Below are 25119 nucleotides of genomic sequence, written 5' to 3'. Positions count from 1 at the left end.
GTTCCTGGGCTGAGATATGCTGAGACTGTGTCAAAAATTTAACCAATTCTAAATGACAGGTCTTCCAGAGGACACATAATGAGGGAGGTTAAGTATGAAAAAGACAATCATTGGGACTTAGGGATTGACATGTACACACTGCTGTATTTAAAATAGATAACCAACAAGGACCTACTGTATAGCACAGGGAACTCTGCTCAATATTCTGTAATAACCTACATTAGAAAAGAATTTGAAAAAAAAGATAACATGTATAAGTGAATTACTTTGCTGTACACCTGAAACTAATACAACATTGTTAATCAACTATACTCCAATATAAAATAAAAATTAAAAAAAAGAAAAAATCAAAGAGCATAACTTTAAATTCTGGAAGGCCCTCACCCTATTTAGTCTTGCACCCTCTTACGAACCATTTCCAGGTTCATCTGTCACAGAGAAAGAAGAATCAAATGTGTTGATTCTTAAACTAGCAATGTATGAACACAACAATAATCACGTGATTAATGCCAATTACAAGAGGAGCCCACTGTAGGGTAGGCTAAACAGAGAGTGTGTTTCAGTGTCAGATACACACAGTAATCCCAGCACTGGTACTTAACTAGTCCAGTGTCCCTGGGGCAGGTTCTTAACTCCTCTGAGCCTCAGTTTCCTCAAACATAAAATACTAAGAATATCCACCTTATAGAGTTATTATAAGGATTTACCCTAATGAATATGTATATATATTTTTTGAATATATATAATTAATATATGTATGCCATATAGAGAGTGCCACATTACATATATATATGTGGCACTTATGGAGGCATATCACGTACACATGTGTGTGTGTGTGTGCATATATATATATATATATATATATATATATATGCACACACACACACACACCTTATATGGAGCGGCACATTATATATATGGCATTTATGAAGGCATATTCTATATATGCCATATATGGAACGGGACATAGTAAGCACTCAATGGATGACAGGTATTATCAGTTATTATAGAATTGGCTGTGTCATAAACCATGTTGTAGACCCTGAAATATATCAGTTCAGCAATATGCACAGCACTTTGCAACATGCAGTGCAATCTCCACTGCGAATGTTGTGTTCCATGCTGAATCACTTAGATCATGAAGACTTTAAAATCATTTGATGGATAAAGAAGATGTGGCACATATATACAATGGAATATTACTCAGCCATAAAAAGAAATGAAATTTATTTGTAGTGAAGTGGATGGACCTAGAGTCTGTCATACAGAGTGAAGTAAGTCAGAAAGAGAAAAAAAAATACCGTATGCTAACACATATATATGGAATCAAAAAAAAAAAAAAGTGGTTCTGAATAACCTAGGGGCAGGACAGGAATAAAGACGCAGACATAGAGAATGGACTTGAGGACACAGGGAGAGGGAAGGGTAAGTTGGGACGAAGTGAGAGAGTAGCATGGACATATATACACTACCAAATGTAAAATAGATAGCTAGTGGGAAGCAGCCGCATAGCACAGGGAGATCAGCTCGGTGCTTTGTGACCACCTAGAGGGGTGGGATAGGGAGGATGGGAGGGAGGCGCAAGAGGGAGGAGATATGGGGATATATGTATATGTATATTTATAGCTGATTCACTTTGTTATACAGCAGCAACTAATGCAACAATGTAAAGCAATTATACTCCAATAAAGATGTTAAAAAATTAAAATAAAATCAAATAATTTGAATCTGGGGGTTGGCAATTGCTTAAAGAATTCCTTTGGTGAATTATGGCTGCCCCATTGTGGTATATTAATTCTATGAAGCGTTTTATGCATGTAATCAACAGTAAGATACAGCTAATAATAATATTTCCTGCAGATAGAGACTTCATATCTCAGCCACTGAATTATATGCTTTTCAAATATTATCCCAGGGAAGATAAACACAAGCCTCACCACAGAGGGTGAAGTCATCTACCCAGATAACTTAGGTGTACATGGACAGTTTGCTGTCAGGTGTGTCTGGCTCCAAATCGTCCACTGGCTGGGTTGTATATGCGTATGAGCCCAGTTCCTTGACCTCGGGGAGCTTAGGGGCAGGTGGTAAGACATGATACTTCTGAACTCATCAGCGCAAAGTACTCTCATGCCAAGATGCCCAGGCGAGGCCCAGGCAGCCAGTGTATCACTCAGAGGAAGTGCAGATTCCTTCTAAAAGTAATTCCAGGCACCAAACCACAACAGTCAACGTGAAGTTATTTTTTGTTTGTTTTTATTCATAAACCCCAGTACAATTTCTTCTTTTCTGCCTGGATAAATCTTTTCATTTTATTGATTTCACACTTTCAGGATTTAATTTGTAATTCGCATTCCTCTCGCATTTTACAATGAGGATTCGCACTGTTTCTTTGGACTAGCTCAACTTTCTTCCTTGGTCTCTTTGTTTTTCATCCCATGGAGCCAGAATTAATAGTGATGTGAGTTTTAGTTTCCATTTGGGTTCAGGAAATTTAAAACAAGAGATCATTGTTTTCCAATATTTAATTATACAGGCTGTGCCAAAATATACATTTTATTATTATTTTATTTCAATTCTCACAGTTTCTGTTCTCATTGTTTCATTTTAAGAGATAGGTAGTACTTTCAATAAAATAGTCTCTTTTTTTATACTTATATATCATATTTAAAGAATTTAATTTCCATTTTATTTTTTAATCAAAAACTGCAAATGCCCTTGGAGTTTAGTGTTTTAAGAGTTGTTTAAGCTCCTGATCCATCTTATACTTCATCAGAGTGCTTTCATATCTATTCATTTGTTTGATTTTCTACACAATTTTGTGATGTGAGCTAGGTAGTCAATGGATAGCTCTTTTAAACACTGATAAACTGAGGCTGGCCTTTAACTCCTTCTGAAATTACAGTAGAACTTGTGGGGGGAAATGAGTTTGGATACCCACCAGACTCATTTTTGGAGTGTCTTAGGGATTTGTATTGGCTGCATTCATGCTCTTCACCATTTCACTTCAAAGAAAGAATCTTCAGCAAACACAGCAACATGCACTTACCTGCCCTGAAAATTCTATTTGAGTCAAGAACACAATCTGCCAATAGATGAATCCTCAACAGTCCCTCTCTATGTTTTTGAGTTCATTTTAAAGTATGTGTGACATAGGTTTATCTGCACTGAATGAGAAAGATGCCCATGATACATTGTGAAGTGAAAAAAAGAAAACTCGGGAACATAATATACCATTGTTTGTTTGGGAGCAAAATTTTGGGTCAGATTGCCTTACTTCACATCTTAACTCTGCAACTGAGGAGCAGTGTGATCTGGCTCAGTCACTTAACCTCTTTGTGCCTCCATTTTCTCATCTGGACATTAAAAGAATTAACTCACAGGGTTGTTATGCAGATTAAAAGACTTAATGTGTGTAAACAAAGAGAACAGTGCCTGGCACATAGTGAGTGCTTAAAAACACACATATGTATTTTGTAATTACAAGAACACGTTTGGGAAAGACATATCCATTCATCTAACAAATATTTACTAAGTGAACTGTTACCAGTGGTTACCTCTAGGGCATGGGAATGAGAGACGCAAGGGCAAGAGGACTGAATTTCTGCTTTATACACTTAGGTGTTGTTTGGAAATTTTGCTTGTTCATGACAAATCCACTACTAGGGTAGAGGTTAGGAATAGACTCGGAGCCAGCACACCTGTGTCTTACAGTTAGTTGTATGTGGACTCTGGGCAGGTCTTTTAACCACTTGCTGTACCAGCTTCTTCAGTTTCAAGTAGAAAGCCTAATAGCCTCCACCTCCCATGATTATGATGAGGATTAAGTGAGTTAACACATGCACATCACTTAGAAAAGCACCTGGCTCCCTGAAGAACAGATGCTATCACAATAGCAGAAAGGAAACACTGAGAGCAAAACCTGCAGTGTCCTGAGGTCATCATGATGTTTGTCCTCAAAGCCATATAAAAAGAACTTAGAAAGCATGTCCCTGGAAGGACAAAAGAAATCAAAATATAATTGCGGTGTCTTGTTTTCATTTACCTAGTTTCCTATCCTTCCCACAATGCTTGTTTTTAATTTGAAGTATAGTTGATTTACAATGTTGTGTCAGTTTCCCACAATGCTTTTAAATCTCTTAGCCATGCATAAAATTCTTCACTGAGTATCTAAAGCCATCTTGCTAGGTTGTTTTTTATTCCCCATGACTGGTGGGGTTTTTTCATTTTGTATCCTGTCTTTCCTTCTCCCCATCCTTCAATGCTTCTTATTCTTCAGTAGAATTCATTTTGATCTTCAGGACTTTTTACTTTCAAGTTGTTGAGAGAAACCATGATTACTATGTCTTTTTCTTGCCTAATTTGCTTTCATAAAAAAAGATGAACATTTATTAATAAAATCATATGTATCAAATATCTATACATTAAACATGTTACCTATGAGGAAACCACTTTATTTTATCACAAAAAAAGACTTGGAAACTTAAAGAAAGGAAGGAAGAAAAGAAAAGAAAAGAAAAAGTAAGCCTTTGTTACTGTCCCCGGAGGTTTATAACCAAATAGTAAAATGAAAATTCATATATACACAAAGTAATATTTCAAACATTTAAAAACAAGGAATGGCACACGTGGCTGCAAGTGCAAGTGGTCACCTCACCATGGCCACCTTGACATATCCCAGTGAAACAGGAGGGAAGGGGTCAGGGCACAACCTTTAAAAGAATGAAATATCCATAGGACATGACAAAAACTGACTAGAACCAACTAGGTCCAAGATGGCAGAATATTCAACTTCCAGTGGACCTTGAGCCTCATCACACGCTCCTTGTAATACATTAGCTAAATGACACACCCACCAGCATCATGACAGTTCTGAGGCTAACCACAAAAGGCCAATAAGTGGGCGGTGGCCCAATTCCTGGAAATCTCCACCCCTTCCCCGAAATAACTGGAATAATCCTCCCACTCATTAGCCTATGAAATTACCCAGCCCATAAAAACTAACCACACCATGTTTCTCCCAAGGCCTCTCACTTTCCAAGATGGCCCATGCTCTGTCTGTGGAGTGTGTTTCTCTCTAAATAAATCCACTTCTTACCTATCACTTTGTCTCTCACTGAATTCTTTCTGTGATGAGACATCAAGAACCTCAAATTCACTGGGACCATATTGGCGAGACAGCCAGGAGAATTTGGTAAGTCTCAGCCTCTTGCCTCCCTTGCGCTTGAGAGGTGCTGCCTTACTTCCAGCCATCTCCATCTCTCTCTCCCTCTCTTTCTTATAGTCTGTCTCATTTTCAGACCTATTGCCACAAAAATGTGGACGCAGGACGAGCAGTTAAAAGCCATCAGGGTGCTTGGCATGGAAAAGAAGTCTCTGTGAGAGGATAAGTGGATCGTGGAACAGACTACAGAGACGCTAGGTCTGTCCGCCCACCTCAAGGCAATTTCCACGCAATGATTTCAGGCTCACAGTTAAAAGCATAACACTGCCCCCTCCCCGCGGCTACCGTCATAGGCTTATTATTGGTCCACCTACACCTAATTATCCTTGTCTCAACTCTGCATCCCTACCTCACTCTTTCCACTCTTATCTCGTGCCTTACTCTGCTGCAAGTGGGGAAAAAGAAATCTGCCAGGCACTCTCCAACCTTGCTGGTAGGTCTTTCACTTCCTAATGTTACATATGGGCAGGGCATGTCAGGGAAAGTTTCCAGCCATCGTCACAGGCAACCAGGGACCCGAGCCGTGGGATCTTTGCCCTCTGGGTTTGCCTTATCCACCATTTGATTAACTGTTAACAGGTCCAGTTGTGTAAAAATATGAAATACAGCCTTACTTAGAGTTTGTGCCATGGTTGCAGCAGCTGTGATCCCTTTGGGAGCTCCCTCACGTGGTAGGCGGGCTGTGCGCATAACCCCCAGGTATCAGGAGGGGGATGGTCCTGAACCACATGGTTGGGACTCAGGGTAGTGGGACCATCTTTCACCTCCCCACCCCCACCCCCCACCCCCCCACCTCCTGGTGTTTGGCCGGCCCCTCCAGAGTCTGCCCTGACCCCACCCTGTTAGGGCAGGGCAGGCGACTCAGGCTTGGTGGGTCACACACATGACCGCGCGCCCGGGGATACATGCTTGGGAAATGACCCGAATTTGCTGTGCTTGCCTCCCCGGTGTCGCAAGATTGGGAGTGTCCTTCCAGGGTCATGGGGCCTTCCATCCCCCTAACTACAGTCACGTGCCTCCACTTCAGCTGCCATATCCGCCCCTGCACTCAGCCCCACTGCCCACTGGCCAGAGCACATGTGGGAAGAGGGGAGGGCGAGGATGGCACCAAGGCCCCAGGGGTGCCACCCACACAAAGAAATGGAAAAGAGAGGTTTTTTTCCTTTTTCACAAACCATCTCCCTTCATGGCCAGTGCCTGTTTTCCGAAACTTACCACCTTTGTAGAGAAAAAGGCTGGGACTTAAATAGGTCCTAGAACCATGAGGATGTCCATTCCAGGGGAACATATCCCAGAATACAGGGATTAATCTATAGAATCTATAGAGAAACCTTCAGGAAGGTCACTTATCCTGGGTACTGCAGATGCCAGGATAGGACACGTGCCCCAGAATGCTGGGGCCAAAAAGACTGCCACATGGGGAAGTAGCTAACCCACATTGTGGATAAAGTCGACAGGACAAGGGGAATGGGGACACCTGGAACCAGTCCTGTCTTAGCCCCTATGGGACCTCTTAATGCTAGTGCTCCTCTCTGGTACAGGAGCATTCTCTCCCTGAAGGAACGATGGGGAACACCTCCTCCATCCCCAAGGACTCACCCCTCGGGTGCATTTTGAGTCACTGGGACAAATTTTCTCTAGATTCTTTAAAACAAAAAAAGCTTATTTTCTTTTGTGATGAAGTCTGGCCCCAATATAAACTTGAGGACGATGAGGCCTGGCCAGAAAATGTGAGCCTCAACTATAGTACCATCCTACAGCTAGACATCTTTTGCAAAAGGCAGGGGAAATGGACAGAAGTTCCTTATGTACAGGCTTTTATGGCCCTAAGAGAAAACCTGGAGCTATGCAAGTCCTGCGTTAGGGAACCTTGCCAGCTGGGACCCATTCGGGCTACACAAAAGCCCTCTCTAGTGGCACCCGGAAGAACAGGAGCCCCAGACAGAGGACCCAAACCCCAATACTCTTCCACCATCTTCAGTCTCTCCCCTGCCCTACTGCCCTATAAGCCTCTTTATGCTTCCATACCAGAAATGCAGCCAGAGCCTCTTTGCCCTCTTCAGGAAGTAGTAGTGTTCCCGGTGAATTTGAGGTTCTTGATGTCTCATTGCAGACAGAATTCAGTGAGAGACAAAGTTATAGGTAAGAAGTGGATTTACTTAGAGAGAAACACACTCCACAGACAGAGTGTGGGCCATCTCAGAAGGCAAGAAGCCTTGGGAGAAACATGGCGTAGTTAGTATTTATGGGCTGGGTAATTTCATAGGCTAATGAGTGGGAGGATTATTCCACTTATTTCGGGGAAGGGGTGGAGATTTCCAGGAATTGGGCCACCGCTCACTTTTTGGCCTTTGGTGGTTAGCCTCAGAACTGTCATGGCACTGGTGGGTGGGTCATTTAGCTAATGTATTACAAGGAGCGTGTGGTGAGGCTCAAGGTCCACTGGAAGTCGAATATTCTGCCATTTTGGACCTAGTTGGTTCTAGCCAGTTTTTGTCATGTCCTATGGCTATGTCATTCTTTTAAAGGTTGTGCCCTGCCCCCTTCCCTCCTGTTTCATTCCCTTCCCCAGAGATTTTACTCCCATATTCTTATGGGAAGCAGAGGGGCGACAGTCCATCTTCTGTAACTGCTTCAATGCTGAGTAGGGGCATCGACCCTGCCTGTCAGGGAGTAAAAATCTCTGCATGCCTGATCTAGGGGCCCCAGGGGCAGGACAACTCCTTGTTTTAAGTCGGTATGGGCTGAAATCCTCACATAGCCATCTTCTTGATGTGGAACTGTTGTAACTGTTTCCATAGCCTTTCTGTGGATCTTCTTGATGATGAAGTACTTTTTGTAACAGCATCATAGTACGAAATATCTAAAAATGACAAAAGACTTAAAAGGCATGGTTAAACATCTGATTACAGTGTAATTGAGAAAGAACCTTGGTTACAGTAACCAGAATTACAAATGATTACATTTAACTTAACATACCAAATAATCCTAGTTAAATATTTTTCTTTGGGTTACCTCAGGGCCCCCCTAAAGCATCCCAAAGTTAGCTGGAAATCAAAAGAACTTTAATTAAAATTTGATATTTGGGAAGTTTGTCAAGAAGTTTTAAAACACTTGGTCAAATAAGATCATAGGGCACTGTGAGACAACACTTATTTCTCAACCAAAGTTACAAGAGATCTCAAAAGCAAATACAAATCACTTAAAGGCAAAGAAACTCACACAATCTGTTGTAAAAGGCAGCATTTCAAGAATACTTTGGAGGGAGAAACCAAATGCAGTCTTGTCCTAGCCCATTCCCAACAAAATCCATTTACCTGACTAGACGTAATTCAATCTTAGAAAATCCTGATCATGCACAACTCTTTTCTCAGGGTCCACTTTCCACAAACCTTTCATCACTTTCTGTATCCATCACTTTATTTTTCCATCCAGAAACAGCCAGCTCTAAGTCAGACCTATTTCCTTTTTGCTTAATAAAATGCAATTCCATTCCTCATACTTTCTTTACTGAAAACACACATCCTACTTTTCTTAAAAGTTTTTTTTTTCCCCATTTTGAGTTACTTTTCTTGCTAACAGATTTGCCAGATATACAGTAATAAGGTTTTATTTGACCTCTAGTAAACCTAGGTACAATAGAAGTACTATACTTAACATTGATGACTGTAAAGACGTGTCTGTATTAATCAGACCAACAAGCTTAAGCCACCTTTAATACCAGATATCAGTTTAGTATTGAATATTTCCCAGATGACATGAACCTGAAATTCATTTTGGCCAGTTTTATATTTCTGAGTATTTATATAAGCACTTAATTAAGTCAATTAAGTAGAGCTGTTTTACTAATTAATTTTGGTAATACCATACATTTAAAACACATATAGATACATATGAACACACAAACAAACAGAGAGACCTCATAGTTCTCATTTCAGAATTTCAGCCCTGAGTCAGGTACAAGGTAAAACCCATCAATTACAAAGGGTTGGATTCAAATTGGGCTTCTGGCAGATGGAACAAATCAAGGTCACCTGTCTAGATGGCTAAACCCTTTTTACTAATGTTCACAGAAAAGACACTTAGGATTTCTACTTATTCTTGACAAGTCTAGTTCTAAATTACTTTACTCCCTTTTGCAAAATTTGCTTTTTATAAGGATGGCAGAGATGAGGGTTCCTGAGAAGACCAGGTAGGATTGGAGTATTACAGAGAGATTGACATGGCACCAAAAGCTCATATTTAATGAGAGCTCATATTTAATTTGAGATTAGGGGTTGGAGGCCTTGTCAAACCTCTGGTTTTATGGGGTGTTGGTGCCTGGAAGGGAAGTTATTAGTTTCCTTTAAGGTGATTTTTATAGGAGTGATGAACTTTGTCTTCCCTGGGATTCCCTGATCCCAGGCCTGGGGATCTATGTTTTTCAATTTCTGGGGGAATATTTTGGGTTGGACTGTCTGTGTCTTGTATAATACATAGTCCAGCCAAACACACTCCTTGGCTTTGGTCTTCAGAGAGAGTAAGAGTTGCCGCCAAGGCTGAGAGAAAATTCCTCCCCAATAATGGGCTGGGGCATTCAGGCATGACAAGAAACTTGTGAGTTATAAGAGTCTTTCCCCAGGTGCAAGGTAGAGGGGTGGCGAAATATTTTAGTTTTGGCTTTCCTCTGACCCCAACGATAGAGCAGGTTTAGGGACAAGGGGCCTAGCATGAGACATCAGGACAGAGTAAGTGGCTCTCGTGTCCACTAGAAATTGGACAAGCTTATCTGCCACGTCAGTGGTCACCCGTGGTTCCTCCCATGTGATGATGACAGTCTCCTCAGGAGCCTTGGGAGGTCCCAAGTCCCATCAGTCAACCACTGTCATAACTGGCGTGGGGGAATTTCCTCTCTCCCTTCAGTGCTGGGGGCATTCCCTCTTCCAGTGGCCCATCTTCTTGCAGAGTGGGCATGGCATTTTGGGTGTAGGCTGGGACCTGTTTCCTGTGCATTCCTTGCTCCAGTGTTCAGGACTCCCACAGCTGAGAAAGGCTCCCTTCCTTGGCAGAGGTCTTCTGGGAGTACTTTCGGGGAGATCAGGTGGTGGGTTAGGTCTTGTCATGATGGCTGCCAAAAGCCTGGCTTCCTGTCATTCCTTCCTTAAGTCACGCTGTTCCTTCTTTTCCTCCTCAACCTGGTCTCTATTGTTAAAAATACTGAAGGCTATGTCAATAAGAAGGTTGAGAGGGGTTTAGGACCCCATGGCAAGCTTTTGAAGCTTCCAACGGATGCCAGGGGCTGATTGGCTAATGAAGTGAGTTGCAAATACAGTGTGTCCCTCGAAAGTATTTGGGTCTACATTCGTATACTTTCTGAGGGCATCTACCAGTCGGGCCTGAAATAGGGCTGGATTTTCATCTTGGCCTTGGGTGATCTCTTTAACCTTATCATAGTTAACAGGTTTAATTATGCATCGTTTCATCCCTTCAGTGAGGCAAAGAATCACGTGATCCCTACTAGTGATACCAGGCTGGCCTGGTTGATAGTCCCAATTGGGATCCATTAGAGGTACTGCTGTCACAGGGTTTCTATGTGGTTGGGCAACATGTAGCCTGTGCCCAAATTCAGGCCTTTTCCTCATTGGTGCGGCAGTGGGAAAGGACAATATTTACATTCTTCCAGGTAAGTCCAAGGAAAGAGTCAGGGCCTGCAATTCTTCACTGAACCGGTTAGGGTCCTCCGAGAATCTGCCTAAGCAGGGGCAGCATTGGTTAACGTCAGACAAGGAAAAAGGGGTGTAGACTTTGGTAATTCCCTGCGGCCCACCTACTGAAACAGGAGGGAAGGGGGCAGGGCACAACCTCTAAAAGAATGACATAGCCATAGGACATGACAAAAACTGGCTAGAACCAACTAGGTCCAAGATGGCGGAATATTCGACTTCCAGTGGACCTTGAGCCTCATTATATGCTCATTGTAATACATTAGCTAAATGACCCACCCACCAGTGCCATGACAGTTCTGAGGCTAACCACCAAAGGCCAAAAAGTGGGCGGTGGCCCAATTCCTGGAAATCTCCACCCCTTCCCCAAAATAATTGGAATAATCCTCCCACTCATTAGCCTATGAAATTACCTAGCCTAGAAAAACTAACCACACCGTGTTTCTCCCAAGGCCTCTCGCCTTCTGAGATGGCCCACACTCTGTGTATTGTGTTTCTCTTTAAATAAATCCACTTCTTACCTATCATTTTGTTTCTCACTGAATTCTTTCTGCGATGAGACATCAAGGACCTCAAATTCACTGGGAACACCAGGGACCCCAGTTCTGGGTGTGAGGATGAAGTGGGAGAGGAGGGGTCTCCCACTTATAAAACATCTATTGAGTGATGGCAGTTGTATCAGATGCTTCACCTGTTACCTCACTGAATCTGCTTAACAACCATACGGTATTACTGCTATTACTATTCTTAATTTTCTGGTGTGTGTGGAGACTGAGAGTTTCCGAGCTTTCATAACTAACGGGAGATGCCACAGCTGGGTGAACAGTGAGCTAGGACTCAAACCCAGGGTACCACCTTGCAGGACTCCTAGTGACATCAGGGTATGTGACCAGTGTTAAGGGTATGAGGTCCAGAGTACATTCAACGGCAGCAAAGAGTGATTACAAAATTTGTGTATTATGTGATGCTTGTTTTTCCAGAAAACTCTTGTGTTTGTATTGTGCCAACTACCAGGTGAACCTTCAAAGAGAGGGTGTGGTTATTTGAGAACCCATCTCTCTTTCTCTTAGGTGGAAGAGGCTGAAGCCACCCCTGGCAATGGCCTGGTGATCAAGGCAAGACTCCTCTCTCACTCACGTTCTTCCAGTCCTGAAAGATGTATTCCACCGAACTCTTTCTTTTCTTGGGTCATTCCCAGCCAAATGCCACCATATCTGAGGTCGCTTTGAGAACCCCAGAGAAGTTTGTCAGCCGTCCCTACAGCTGGAGCCCCCAGCCTGTTGCAAATACAATGTGTTTCTTCCTTCCTGCCGCCTTTACCTTCTCCAAGCTTATCTCCTGGAGCCCTTATCAGTTCTCCTGTCCAAAGTGTAACAGTGTTCATCTCAGTAATGCTGGGGTGGAGACAGTAGTTCTGGGTCTACTCTGGGAAGGAAATTGTGCTAGATGTCAGAGGAAAGAGTTGACTAGCAGAAGACGGAATCTTCGGTGTAGTGAGGGAGACAAGTTGAAATGCTGTGGGCTCGGATGGGAGGATGTGCAGGGCGTGCAGGACCACTGGCCGGTCGACTTTGAATAGTCTGTGTCCTACCTTCGCAATGCTGTGTTCTCCTTTTACTGCATGGCAGCCTGGAGTTACATTCCTCAAACTCACAAAATAGCCTCGCCTTTCTCCTTCTATTGCAGTGATGTTGTTTATTTGATGGTGTCTCCAGGTGGTTCCTAGACAGCAAGAACTCTGTCTTCCACATAAGGCCTGCAGTAAGCACTCAGACACATTGACTGTCTGAAATAATGATTGAAGAGCCAAATAAATGAATGTGAGATTCATCCTCAGGGAGAGTGGGGAGAGTGTGATTTCCAGAGAAATTAAATGTGAGCTGATTCTGGAAGAGACTTAGAGTATGCCAGGTATGTGAGTGCCAGGACGTTTTCCAGATTCTCCTGGCAAATGGAATGTTGCAACATTTTCTGAATCTCTACTCTCTTTCTTTATAGTAGAGTTTCTCAACTTCAGCACTATTGACCTCTTGGGCTGGATGATTCTCTATTGTAGGGGCTTGTCTGGTGCATTGTAGGATGTTTATCAGCATCCCTGGCCTCTACACACTGTATGCCAGTAGCACGTTCTCCCCAAATTGTGACAAGAAATGTCCGCAGACATTGCCAAATGGAGACAGAGTCACCCTGGGTTGAGACCTCAACCCAACAAGTGTTTTATACTCAACAAATGTCAGCTCTTGTTAGCCTTGAAAAGCGCCAATCTATAAAATCAAACAGTCATAGAAAATTATTCAATTAGTCTTACCATTTTTGAGAAACTGCCATGGACCCGTCAGACTATACTGAGTGTTTTCTACACATTCTATCCAATCCTGAAATATGATAATCCTCGTTTTATAGATGAGGAAGCAGGATCAGAGGACTCAGATAATGTGCCCATGTGGCAGAATCAGTATGTTTCTGACCCTAATGCATCGTGGCAGGGCTTGTTACACTGTTTTCTACGTGTCTCCCGCTTACTTCTACTTTCTTTGCAAACAGATAGTCTTCTGTACATGTGTGAATTGGGCAGGACACATGTAGGCTGAAGTTTAAAAGGAAATCACATGTATGGACTATGTCCAGATACAAAAATAAATACTCTGATAAATATGGACCTTGAAAAAAATCATAGCTACTCTAACTTAAAGTAATCACAAGAAGTCAAAATCAAGCCAGAAGAACTTTCTTCAACTTTCTTGTCCTTTCAGTATGTAAATGGAGATGTAAGAAATATTTAGCCCAAATGATTGTTTTCACTAAAAAGATTTCCTATCAGAATTATTTCTACAATTATGTTAGCTCTAATAACATTGCAAAAGCACGGTCTTCAAAATATTAATAAATAACAATGAATTTGCAGAATGTTGAAACCATACTGAACGTACCTTAGGTCATAAAGGTTTGCAGTGGAACAGAATCCAGCTGCACTCTGTCCCTCTTTTTCCCTCAGAAAAGGACTGCAGGGGGAGTGCATGGACTCCTGTGGGCAAAGTGGGCTTACAGATATTTATTTATTTATTTTTAAATTTATTTATTTTTATTTTTGGCTGTGTTGGGTCTTCGTTGCTACGGCGGGCTTTCTCTAGTCGCGGCGAGTGGGGGCTACTCTTTGTTGCGGTGCGTGGGCTTCTCATTGCGGTGGCTTCTCTTGTTGCGGAGCACGGGCTCTAGGCATGTGGGCTCGGTAGTTGTGGCACGTGGGCTCAGTAGCTGTGGCTCGCAGGCTCTAGAGCGCAGTTGTAGCACCCGTGCTTAGTTGCTCCGCGGCATGTGGGGTCTTCCCGGACCAGGGCGCGAACCCGTGTCCCCTGCATTGGCAGGCGGATTCTTAACCACTGTGCCACCAGGGAAGCCCCCAGATATTTAAAAAGAACTGCTTCCCCTCTGTTTTTCATTTCTTGTCATTTCTCTAGAAATTCTAATAACAAAGGCTTGAGAGTGCTGAGGCAGATAATCATTAGTCCCATTTAGGCTTTTGTTTTTAAGGTAAAAACCATGTTATTTCAGTAGCAACTTCTATGCCTAGGCAGTGCTGATGCAAGTGCTTTTCCAAGCAGCCTTCATTTTTGTTGTCAAACTGAATAAAACATATGAAAGGCGGCAACCAAGGGAGGCAGCACGATGCATCCACTTTTTGAAAACAAGCTTTGTCCTTATTAAATGGAATTCTGTTCCAGTTTTGGCTTCTGGGATGTTCTGTTTTGCACCAGGAGTGACTGCACCATATTAGGGCACATCTGTCCTCCCTGCAGCTTGAAATGAATAACACGAGCTGAGTTCACAAAGTTTGATTCTGACTGTGCGCGTCTGAAAAGGTTGGATGCCCTTTAAAGACATGTTTGATTGCCGAGCGTGTGTTGACCCTGTTTGATATCCTTCACGGACTGCATGACTGAACTAAGCTGAAGTTTCCCCATCACCAGCCTGGGGAAACAGGCGGCGCTTTGGCGCCTGCTGGAGAGGTTGTTCTCCGAGTCAGCTCTGCCACCTAGTGGTCGGCGGTGGCATTTCCTGTGCCCGACCAAGCTAGTTTCGGGAAAAGTCATTTTAGCTTGAATACTGTGATGAATTATGACAGAAAACAAAGACACTCTTAGCAAAGAAGGCAGTCCAAGAGAGACCCGAAACAAACCCTGCAACATGAAGCATACCAGATTTCGAATATGGAAGAAGCACTAAATAATTGGTCTTAGAAAAAAGCATGATTGTGAATTGCAAGATATTTTTCCTTTTTTTCCCTGAGCCTTCATGATTAAAATTATAATAATAGAGGTAGAATTCATTTAGACAAAGCCTTCAGATTTATATTGGCCTTTTAGGACTCTCTAAGAACTTTCGCATGTATTTTCATATCAGATATTTAAACATTTTTTTTTAAAGTTATCTATATATTTTACAGATTTATAATCCCAGAAAAATTTTATTCCATAACTAGGGGGAAGGGAGTTAATTTCTCATGAGTGTCCTTCGCTTTCCTCTAAACTTAGTACTCTCAAATTGTTCTTTCATATTTTCTCCTTCACTTTCTCCTTTTAAATTTTAAAAAGATGTCAAACTATCAACTGCAGTGGTTTTCAAACATTGTTGAATGTGACCCACAGTACAAAATACACTTTACATCATGCCTATATATTGAATGTGTGGGTGTGTGTGTGCACATGCGCTAATCAGAACTTTTATGAAACAGTACTGTTATCATTATGTGGTTCGTGTTCTGCTATGTCCCATTCAATTCTGTTTATTTCCTTTTCTTTTTTATTCTCATGCTGGCCCACTAATTGGCTCCCGACTTACATTTTGAAAAACTAAGTGAATCAATTCTGTTTGTGCTCCTAGATGGAATGAAGTGAAAACGGTCTGGAAATCTATATATACTCAGAGATGAAATCAAGAACCATCCTATATGTACAGAGTTGTAACTAACCCACATGGAAGGATGACCCTCCTCCCAGAATCCAGGAGGGCTCTAGAAGGTGCTCGTCTCGCCCACCGGCAGGATCATGTTCAGTTTTGAGCTCCTTGCCTGGGGTCTGGGCCTGCACCACTTCAGTAGCAACGCCCTGAATGTCCCAGGGACCCCACAGCCCCCAGCTCCCACCCTGGGCAGGAACCTGCTGTAAATCCCAGAGCGGATCTAGAGCCACCCCCTGCCCCCTTCTGCTCCTATGTGATAACCCCGTTTGCCCTCATGCGGGCTGCATTCCTGCCTGGGACCGCTTACAAAGTACTAAGGTCAGCAGGCTTACAGGCCTCTCTGTTCCCACCACCTGTTTCTTCCGGAGCATTAAAAAGAAATGTTTCCCTTAGCTCTCCTCACCAATATAAGTCAATTCAATGAGCACTAACCATGACCTCCCTTGACTCAAAATATACTAACTGCACAGCATATAGGCTGTTGAGTCAGGATGAGGAAAAGAGCATGGAGCATAGACGTGACATCCCTTTCTCAGAAAAAGCACCTTAAACAGAATACATTTAGTCCAGGTTTATCGTTGTTTCATCTCGGTCTCAACTAGAACCCCTGATTCTTAGGAGGTCACATATTACTTATGAAAGGATAGCTGTACAGGAAGAAAGGCGTTGGGTGACTATCACGTCTAATAAGAACTTTCAGATATTCTGTGTTGAAGTCCTTATGAACTTTTGATCAGGTTCTTCTGATGTCATGCTGTGTACTAACAAGACATCAATTGTCAAGCCTCCAGAATGGGAGGATCCTTTTTATGAGATGAATATGGCACAGTGGCATGGAGCCCAGAGAAAAAGGTGATGGAATATGTCTCGGGTACAGGGACCTGAGTGAAGGTTGGGGGAGGGAGATCTTTCTTATTTGCCTAATGTTTAGGCCACTGCACCATCCCTTAATGCTCCAAGATCAATGTGTTTGCAGCTCAAAAGACCTTATCTCAAAGCTCTGTCTCTACTAGAGTATTTAAAGACCAACTGACCATATATACATGGATTTATTTCTGGTTACATTAGTCTCTATTTAGGTCAGTAAAGACATATCTTGTTTTATTGCACTTCGCTTTACTGCTCTTCACAGATAATTGCATTTTTAACAAATTGAAAGTTTGTAGCAACCCTGCATCAACCAAGTCTATCAGTGCCATTTTTCCAACAGCATTATTTTTTAATTAAAATATGTACATTGTTTTTTCAGGCATAGTGCTAATGCACACAGTATCTGAAACTTTTAAGTGATATTAGATAGTGAATTAATGTTGAATTATAAAAAGAACAATGGCTACTGGTAAGTATGCCAAAGATTTCAGGTCAAAGATCACCTAACAATTTGTGGTTCACAGGTTTTCTGATGATGAGTCAAGATACCCCTAGACACCAGAAACACCAGGACAGGTATTTAATCAACCCATTATAGAAAGCTGGTCCTAAGTGTAGGTGTCTTTCCTCAATTCTGGTTTCTTTTATACTCTGTATTCCAACAAAGCATAATTGGACTGGAATATTGTATAACGTGTATTGCCCTCACGAGTCACAGAAATGAACTGAAAGAGAGAATTGATCTCGGGCTTATTTCCAAAGTTCCTACTTATATTCTTCACTATTATCGGTCAACTGAGCAAAATAAATTGATATTAATTTGTACAAACATAATGTGTTATTTGCAGTGAGCAATGTGACATTTCCTTAAAAACTATGTGCTTTTTAAAATTATGTTATCCATGTCCTGTATCTCATCTAAGGTGTAAGTCCTTGGAAGGCAGAGTCTTGACTTACTGAATTCAGTGGCACCAATCTTAATGACCTAAAGCTAGTAGTGGTTCAGTGAGAAGTGCTGATGTAGCTGATGGCAGTTATGTTAATAAGGACCCTTTCAGTTGCCGATGACAGTAACCTTTCTCAGGTAGCCCAGGCAGCAAAGGAAATGGTTGGCTTACATAACTGGCAAGTTCAAAGAGGCAGAGTTGACTTCAGGAATGGCTAGATCCAGGTTTGAGAGGCCATGATGATCATACTGTCTCTATTCCCCCACATTCCCTCCCATCCCTCTCCTTCCCCCATATCTCTCCTCTGTGTTTGCTTGCTTCACAGATTTTTCCATGTGGGTATAAATAGTCACCAGCACCCAGGAATCCCAAGGAACAGAGAATTACCCTCTCTCTTTCCAACATCCATGTCAGTTCCCCATATTCACTCTTACTGCTCCTCTTTGCATGTCCTTCAGGCCCATTACTGAGGCAGAGGAGTCAGACCATGTGATTGATGCCCATCCAGAAATACATACTGTAGATGACAGGCCATTTCCAAAAGAATGGCTGAAGGAAAGACAAATAACAGCCATCCACTGCATGGCATTGATAAAAAGAAAAAAAAAGAAAGATGAAAGAAGACTGATGTATTATCAGCACAAATATAAAGCTGTGGGATTATTAGCCATTGTATTTATTTATAATAAAATCAGCATGGCATAAATGATAAAAATAGGTCTATAGAACGTGATCAATTCCATATGACATGAAAGCAGAGACCTAGAAAGTATTTTAAGTGTCTTAAAAGGTGCTAGAGAAGGTTACGTGAGATTCAGAGCACACCAGTGACTGGGGTGGGGAGGGAGTAGGAGGAAGCGAGGAGCGTAAAATGGGCCCTAACCCAACCCAAGCAGGGGACAAGGAGACTTAGCTGCTGTGTCCAGGAAGCTTTGGAGTGAAAGGTGGTGGGAAGATAAAAGCTGTTCAGAGAGCACAAACCTTCCTTGACTTATGATAGGGTTGCTCCTGATAAACCCATTGTAAGTTGAAAATGTTGTAAATTGAAAATACATTTAATACACCTAAACCTACCGAACATCATAGCTGAGCCTACCCTGCCTTAAACATGCTCAGGACACTCACATTAGCCTACAGTTGGGTAAAAACATCTCACACAAAGCCTATTTTATAACGAAGTGTTGAATAGCTCATGTTACTTATTGAATACTGTACTGAAAGTGAAAACCAGAATGGTGGTCTGGGTACAGAATGGTTGTAAGTGTATCAGTTGTTTACCCTCATGATCGTGTGGCTGATTGAGAGCTGCAGCTCTCTGCCACTGCCCAGCATCACGAGAAACTATTGTAACTTGTATCACTCACCTGGAGAAGAGATCAAAATTCAAAGTATGGTTTCCACTGGAATGCATGTCACTTTTGTATCACCGTAAAGTTGAAAAATCAAGTCTAAACCTCATGAAGCTGGAGACTGTCTGTATATAAAAACTTAGCAAGGGATGGTGCAGGAAAAAGAGAAATGCATGAATAAGGGTGAAAATGCAAAAAAGAAAAAAGTGATCCTTATCTGAACATATGTAGTAGAGGACGTAGGAGAGGGATCCTAGACCTCCTAGTAGAAAAGTGGTTACTAACCTCAGAGACGGCACATTGAGCAGAGGTGTCTCATTAAAGACAAGGCTGATCTCATTCATATATGTAGTTGCAGGTGTGATGGGGGGGATTCCAAGGCAAACACCTATAGAACTAAGGTGAACCGGGATCTGGGTGGAGAGGAGACAGCAGATAGACTTTCCATACATGTATCTTGGAAGAAACCATAAATGTGAGTACCCCAAACAGCATGGAGCACTTCCCAGATATGGACATCCCCTCGCTGAGAGGGAGTTGGAAATATAGGTGAGCTGACAACACCTAATAAAACCCAGAGAAATAAAAAGGAGTAAAGAAGAAAAAAAATGCATCAATTACCTATAATTGGAAATTAGTGCAATGTAGATTTCATCTATGGGAAAATAGTGATGAATTATACAGTTCTTAAACTATTCTTCTCTGTAACAGAATAATACATTATAATATTTAGACTATTTCCAATATTCTACTATTGCAAATAGTGCTGAAGTGAATATATGTAAGTGTATTTTATATATGTAAAAGTGTGTATGCTTTCATAGGTCCAACCGTGAATGTATGTACACACACATGGTACATATATACTGCATATACACACTTTTCAATGTTCTTCAATTATACTTTAAAGAGGTGTATAATGAGTTATAACCAGTTAGGAGGGACTAGTTGTATGGATGACCTGGTGGTGAGACAGAGTAATACCACAGTTAAACAAGGAGGCAGTAGGCTCAGATTATCTGGTTGTGAATCTCTGCCCCTTTACCTTCACTTGTTAGCTTGAATCTTTGGACAAATTACTTAACTCTCTGGGTCTCGATTTCCTGTTAAAATGATGTTATTTTAAAGATTAAATGAGACAGTGCATATGATGGTTTACAAAATGTGTACCACGTAGGAAGTGTCTAATAAATATTCTCTTCTGTCATTAATAATTGTGCTAAATTGACCTCTGAGCATCTTGGCCACCAAAGCAAAGTGAGTTCACTGTTCAGCAAAAAAATAATAATAATAAAACAGCAGACACTACACTTATGTAGCATGTACTACCTGCAGACTCTGGTCTAAGTACTTTACATGTATTAAAACATTTTGATGAGAGACAAAGTTTCTTTCACCACTTACTATTGAATTCTAGGTTGAATTTATTCCATTATACAGAATGTTTCATTCCCATTTTTCAATGAGGAAACTGGGACTCAAAGAGGTTAAATAATACCCAAGATCTCACCCTCAGGAAGTGGTTGAACTAAGATTTGAACCTATGCCTTTGGGACTCCAAAATCTTCCTGCTACACCCTAAGCTCTTTCCAAAAGGCAGTGTGTGAATCTGACTACACTCCTTTGAGAGATACCCTGACCTGCAATACCTAAAGGTTTGATTTAGGACTCTTAACCATGTGCATGGGTACACAGATTTGCACTGTAAGAATTTACAGCTGAACATTTTAACCAAGAGCCAAAACACAGCAGAAGTGTTCTCAATAGATTTTTGCTGTGATTCTCAAACGTTGAATTCTTAGAATGACACTCGTTGAGGAATGATTTACTGAATAAAGTCCACAGAGATTGGTGGTGTGAGAATCCCTGAGTCAGTTGCGTCCTGGAAGTAAAACTCTGGAGGTTCTGAGAGGTTGGAGCTGGTCTCAACCAAGGCTTTCCGTGACAGCATAGAGGGTCTTACTAGAGATGCATTCATTGTAACAATTCTTGGTTATTTATTTATTTTGGTAACACGTGTTTGAAAGAACTAATTGCCAAAGAAAAGGAGTGATGCAAATGAACTTACTTACAAAACAGAAACAGACTCACAGACTTCGAAAACAAAGTTATGGTTACCAAAGGGGAAAGGTGGGGGGGAGCGGGATGGGGGATAAGTTAGGAGACTGAGACTGACATATACACACTACTATGTATAAAATAGATAACTAGTAAGGACCTACTGTAGAGCACAGGGAACTCTGCTCAATACTCTGTAATAACCTCTATGGGAAAAGAATCTGAAAAAGAATGAATACATGTGTATGTGCAACTGAATCACTTTGCTGTACACCTGAAACTAACACAACATTGTAAATCAACTATACTGCTATATAAAATTAAAAATTAAATTAAAAAAAGAACTAATTGCAGTTTTCCAACTATTTATATGCAAATGTGTGTGGTGCTAACATGCTTTTTCATAGCTAGAAATAACATATCTAAATACTAGAAATATTCAAAACTGGTTCGGTCAGTTTAGAACAGTCTGGTCAAGGTTCTGTATATTATCAAGCAAAAGATAGCTGCCTCGTATACTGTTCCCAGCCATTACAAGGAACCAATACATTACTTTTTCTGTGTGTTAAAGAGATAATATAATGTAAAGTGATTTATGCATATTTCCCGCCTTGCTCCAGGTTGCTGTTGCTTATTCCAGTGAGGCTTACATGGCTGGAATTGCCTTAAAGTTGCTTATGTTTGAAGCCTGGGTTAGGTAAATGCCCAGGTGGATAAAATGCAAATGAATAAGATCAATTTCTCATGTAGTGTGATGATAAAGCTATGCTGGATGAGTATCATATATGCGTCTACTATTTTTCCCCTACTTTTCAAAGAAAGAGAAGGAAGGAAGATTTTGTTTGATAACAACATCATGTGGAAGTATATGTGGTCTGTATTTAGAAAGGTGGAAAATGTGGAGAAAAAACACAATATTCAGTGCATGTCACCAGCTAATCGTGCTACCTACCTTGAACAAATCGATCTCTGCCTGCCCTGTGCTCCTCACCTTTACTTAATTTATCTATTTTTATCGAAATAAAGTTGACAACTCCTCAGCTTTAAAATAAGGGGATGAACTGATGTGCTGGACTCTCCCAGGTTCGCCTATAACATAGGTCCTATTATCCAATAATAGGAGGAGTGCTACTTTTAAAGGATGCAATGCAAAGAACAAATCCAATGAAGGCAGAAATGGTCCTGACTCCATCTTTTCTCTTTTCTCCCCAGACTATGTCAGAGAGTCACCATGACCTTGCACAATAACAATACAACCTCACCTTTGTTTCCGAACATCAGCTCTTCCTGGATTCACGGCCCTTCCGATGCAGGGCTGCCCCCAGGAACGGTTACTCATTTTGGCAGCTACAACATTTCTCGGGCAGCTGGGAATTTCTCCTCTCCAAATGGCACCACCAGTGACCCTCTGGGAGGTCATACCATCTGGCAAGTGGTCTTCATTGCATTCTTAACGGGCGTCCTGGCCTTGGTGACCATCATCGGCAACATCCTGGTGATAGTGGCATTCAAGGTCAACAAGCAACTGAAGACCGTCAACAACTACTTCCTCTTAAGTCTGGCCTGTGCTGACCTGATTATTGGGGTCATTTCAATGAATCTGTTTACTACCTACATCATCATGAACCGATGGGCTTTAGGGAACTTGGCCTGTGACCTTTGGCTTTCCATTGACTACGTGGCTAGCAATGCCTCCGTCATGAATCTTCTGGTCATTAGCTTTGACAGGTACTTTTCCATCACGAGGCCGCTCACGTACCGAGCCAAACGAACAACAAAGCGAGCTGGTGTGATGATAGGTCTGGCTTGGGTCATCTCCTTCATCCTTTGGGCTCCTGCCATCTTGTTCTGGCAATACTTTGTTGGGAAGAGAACTGTGCCTCCAGGGGAGTGTTTCATCCAGTTCCTCAGTGAGCCCACCATCACCTTTGGCACGGCCATCGCTGCCTTTTATATGCCTGTCACCATTATGACTATTTTATACTGGAGGATCTATAAGGAAACTGAAAAACGTACCAAAGAGCTTGCTGGGCTGCAGGCCTCTGGGACAGAGGCAGAGGCAGAGAACTTTGTCCATCCCACAGGTAGTTCTCGAAGCTGCAGCAGCTATGAGCTTCAACAGCAAAGCATGAAACGCTCAGCCAGGAGGAAGTACGGACGCTGCCACTTCTGGTTCACAACCAAGAGCTGGAAGCCCAGCGCCGAGCAAATGGACCAAGACCACAGCAGCAGTGACAGCTGGAATAACAATGACGCTGCCGCCTCCCTGGAAAATTCCGCTTCCTCCGATGAGGAGGACATTGGCTCGGAGACAAGAGCCATCTACTCCATCGTGCTCAAGCTTCCAGGTCACAGCACCATCCTCAGCTCCACCAAATTACCCTCGTCAGACAACCTGCAGGTGCCGGAGGAGGAGCTGGGGGCAGTGGACTTAGAGACGAAAGCCAGCAAACTGCAGGCCCAAAAGAGCATGGACGACGGAGGCAGTTTTCAGAAAAGCTTCTCCAAGCTTCCCATCCAGTTAGAGTCAGCCGTGGACACAGCCAAGGCCTCTGATGTCAACTCCTCAGTGGGCAAGACCACGGCCACCCTGCCTCTGTCCTTTAAGGAAGCTACTCTGGCCAAGAGGTTTGCTCTGAAGACCAGAAGCCAGATCACTAAGCGGAAACGGATGTCCCTCATCAAGGAGAAGAAGGCGGCCCAGACCCTCAGCGCCATCTTGCTTGCCTTCATCATCACCTGGACCCCCTACAATATTATGGTTCTGGTGAATACCTTTTGTGACAGCTGCATCCCCAAAACCTATTGGAATCTGGGCTATTGGCTGTGCTACATCAACAGCACCGTGAACCCCGTGTGCTATGCCCTGTGCAACAAAACATTCAGAACCACTTTCAAGATGCTGCTGTTGTGCCAGTGTGACAAAAGGAAGAGGCGCAAGCAGCAGTACCAGCAAAGACAGTCGGTCATTTTCCACAAGCGGGTGCCCGAGCAGGCCTTGTAGAATGAGGTGTGTTGTCAATAGCAGTCACCAAACGCACACATCAACCCACAGACCTTAGGAGGGAGTGAGGCGAGGGTGGGGGTGATTTCTGGCGCTGATAAAAAATGTCTTTATCACCCAGATGTGAAAGAAGCTGCCTGTTTACCGATCCATGAAATAAATCCATTTTAATATCAAAAGTCAAATACCAATTCAGCCAAAAATAAATAAATAAGCGTATTACTGAATATAAAGAAATTTATTCTGAAATAGACTTTGTTTTTTCTTAAAGAGAAAGAAAGAATTGTTTCATAGCAATTATATACCCAAATTGGTCTGCCTGGGCCTTTTCATTCCCATTAGCTCTGGAATCTCGGTGAGCGTACCTAGCTGGCCCAGTTTCCCTGTTCTTTCCAAGGATCCCCAAAGTGTCGATCCAGATCCCACGTGGAACATGTCAGGCTAGTGAATCCGTGGTTCTGAAATTCTTTCGTACGTTGCAAAGCCTCACCTTCTCGTCCCAATAGAGCTCCCCGTCTTCTCATTGGTGTGTCGTTGAACTCTATTTGTGGACTTGATTCTTGATTCTTGCAAAGTACTGTTTTGTGCAGTTCAAGTTTCATACAAATAAAAGATACATAAGTATATATGTATATATATATATGTGTGTGTGTGTGTATGTGTGTGAATTCCACGCACACACACATAGTGTATATAATATAATGGGAATCACTGAACTGGCAAATTGTTCCGGCAATATATTCTTTCAGTACTTTGGTGACTGACGTTTCTCTAGGATCCTAACACAACGTAAAGGTGAACTTAAACCCCGGGTAGTGTTTTGGAAACCAGGGCTGTTTTCCCGAAGACTATGCAGCAGAGAATAGCCAGGCCCTCCGGGCTGGTCTGTGTGGAGCGGTCAGCCTGGTGAGTCAGATGAGCACCAAGGTTCGACCAGACTCTGAGTAAGCTGTTACCTTTGTGGACACCCTCAACAGAGCTAAATCAAATGGGGGCCCCTCTGAGCTCT

At 42.3% G+C, this 25119-nt stretch overlaps 1 protein-coding gene across 4 annotated transcripts in view; it reads left to right on the top strand.

The window, feature by feature from the left end:
* Positions 1–24692, top strand: part of CHRM3 (cholinergic receptor muscarinic 3) — a 526832-nt gene extending 502140 nt beyond the window's left edge. For all 4 annotated transcript variants that reach the window (XM_061198258.1, XM_061198253.1, XM_061198264.1 and 1 more), the window contains one exon: positions 22319–24692. In XM_061198258.1, coding sequence (XP_061054241.1) covers positions 22338–24110 — 1773 coding nt within the window. In that variant the 5' untranslated portion in view covers positions 22319–22337 and the 3' untranslated portion in view covers positions 24111–24692. The remainder of the gene's footprint in view (positions 1–22318) is intronic.
* The last annotated feature ends 427 nt before the right edge of the window (positions 24693–25119 follow it).

Source organism: Eubalaena glacialis, chromosome 1 (assembly GCF_028564815.1).
Source record: "Eubalaena glacialis isolate mEubGla1 chromosome 1, mEubGla1.1.hap2.+ XY, whole genome shotgun sequence".
In the NCBI taxonomy this organism is placed as follows: domain Eukaryota; kingdom Metazoa; phylum Chordata; class Mammalia; order Artiodactyla; family Balaenidae; genus Eubalaena; species Eubalaena glacialis.
The sequence above is the reverse complement of the archived record's forward strand: the minus strand, read 5'-3'. Positions and strand labels throughout refer to the sequence as shown.